General features: G+C 63.3%; 1 protein-coding gene across 1 annotated transcript; it reads right to left on the reverse strand.

Moving 5' to 3' along the window:
• Positions 1 to 400: 400 nt before the first annotated feature.
• Positions 401 to 1,348, reverse strand: LOC115308523 (the record flags this gene model as incomplete). The annotated part of the gene is made up of 1 exon (XM_029966470.2): positions 401 to 1,348. A coding segment is annotated over one exon (948 nt), but the record flags the coding sequence as incomplete, so codon positions are not given.
• Positions 1,349 to 2,363: the final 1,015 nt, after the last annotated feature.

Here is a 2,363-nt window from a genome sequence, read left to right on the forward strand (position 1 = left end):
AAAATAACTGGGATTGACATGCCCGGCAGGTAAACAAAGCGCTGCCTCCTTCGCTTGCCGTCGAGGCCGAGGTGAAGGCGAACTGCGCATTGCGCCTCGGCCGATCCTGCCGCTAAACGCAACGGAGTTGCAACTTCGCGCATGCACAGGTTTCTTTTGCGGCAGTCCGTGTACACGGAGTCTCCGATGAGAGAGAGGGTTGAGCCGGTGTCGACTAATGCTAGATAATCTTTACCACCGATCTCTACCCGCACGTACGGACCCCTTTCAGGTGTCGAGTCCTGAGCCCGACATGCCGACGGCGCGAACGCTGCCCGATCGCTGCCCGCGACTTCCGCCCCGTCGGCGAACTGACCCGGGGCCTCGGCAGCGGCCGGCAACCTTGAATCGGGCAACCCGATTACAGGCGCCGGCCCCGCGCGTTTTCCGAGTATCCGGATTCGGCCGCTGCCCACGTGCATTGCCGCCTGATGTGCCCAGGCTGGTGGCACCTGAAGCACCTGACTTGGGCGCGGTCGTCGCGTGCTACAGTTGATCTGTCGCTAACGGCACGCGGCGCGCCGCCTCGCCGAGCGCTGTTGTCGCTGCCGCGAGCGTCGTAACGCGTCACGTCTCCGCGGTATTCGACCGCGCCGCCCCCCCTACGGGGTTGCGCCCCGGCTGAGTGTGCGCTGGCTACCCTGCGCCTTTGCTCGAAGCCGAATGGGTCGAGGGCCCGAGGTGGAATGGCTCCGCCATTCCCGCGATCCGCGACGGCCACGTACGCCGTCTGCGACTCGACGTAACCGTCCGCGGCGCGTCCCGTCCACGCGCAACCCGGCTCCAAGGACTCCTTGGCTCTTGGAGGGGGCCGATACTGCAGCTCAGCGAGCAATCCCGCTTGAACCGTGCGCGCCTCTCTCGCCAGTGCTTCGAGGTCTGCGAAATCGCGTCCTCGAAGATACGCCTTAAATCTGGGGTGGCACTGGCGGATCGCCCTCGCTACTTTCTCCGCGTTAGGCGCGGAGGGTTCGGCCCGCGAGTAGAGCTCCTGGAGTGCACGGACGTACTCCACGAGGCTCTCATCCGGGTGCTGAGTGCGGCTCGCCAGCTCGTCGCGAATCCGCATCTCGTAGTCGGGAGGAAGGAATTCCTCCCGAAACCGCGCCCGGAAGTCCGCCATTGATTGGAACGGCGTTTGCAGCCGTCTCCAACGCGCGGCGTCGCCCGTCAGTGCAATCGGCACGATCTGCAGCAGGGCTGTTGCGTCCGATGCCCCCAAAGCGGTTACGTACGCGTCTAAATCCTGCAGGAAATCGTGCACCGATTTCCCGTCGGAGTACCCCGAGTACGTCGGCGTAGGCACGCTCAACCGCGGGCGGGGCATCGGCAAAGGCGCGGCACTCGCGACGCTTGGGGCTGTCCCCATCTGCCGCGACATCGCGTCCATCATCCGCGTCATTGCGCGCATCAGTTCACCGGCGTCTAGCACGCCTTCCGTCGCTGGTGAAGCTGGGGGCGAAGTCCCAGTCTCCGGGGGCGCGCGTGAGCCCGAGTCTCCGCTAATCGGAGCAGCCCCCGCGCTATCTCGCCCAGGCTCGTCCTCCGACGAACCGTCTTTACTCGCGCCGGTGGTCGACCTGGTGTCGACCATTGTCACTTTCTACCAACTCGAACACAATTCGCAAAATTCGAGCACGCTAACCTCCAAAATCCGCGAAAACGCAAAGTGCGCGACCTCTCAGGGAGGAGCGAAAGCAACGGCCAACCGATCGGGCTCCCACGTGGCGCCAGATTATGTGGGTCGCTACCTGATCGACGCCCGATCGGGACGTGCCTCGCTCGCTCCCCAAGAAGTCACCGACACAGTGCGTGTTCAAAAGAGTTTACTCAAACTCACGTCGTCTGCGAGCCGCTCGTCGCTGTCGTCCCAATGACCTCTTTGACCGGTCCCTTTCGAAGTCGGCAGCCCAAGACCCCTTCCTTTGTCTTCGTTCCCCTTTTAAGACCTTCCCAAGTCCTTGTCCCGCCGACCGTCCAATCGGGAACCTTGCTGCGACCGACCCTCCGACGTCAGCGCTGGGTGAGGGGGCGCTTGCCCCATCCCTCCCGGAGAGCTCGGACTTTCCGCGACTGGACGGCGACGTGAAACGGGAAGGTCACGGGGAACGAAGGAGCGCCCGGCAGCACGGCGACAGGGACCGGCGAGGTCACGGAGCGCGGAGGAGCCAGGGAGAGGGTCCCCACAACTGAAATACGGTTGTTTACTTTGAAGTTCCCAAGCGTGTGCCAAAAAAGTCACGCCTTTTAGCAGGACATTACTCGAGAACAGCCATAAGCTTTGAGCAAACGTATGCCGTTCCGCGCAAACACAACTGCGACGG

Source organism: Ixodes scapularis, unplaced genomic scaffold (genome assembly GCF_016920785.2).
Source record: "Ixodes scapularis isolate PalLabHiFi unplaced genomic scaffold, ASM1692078v2 PGA_scaffold1__304_contigs__length_218370807, whole genome shotgun sequence".
Taxonomy (NCBI): Eukaryota; Metazoa; Arthropoda; class Arachnida; order Ixodida; family Ixodidae; genus Ixodes; species Ixodes scapularis.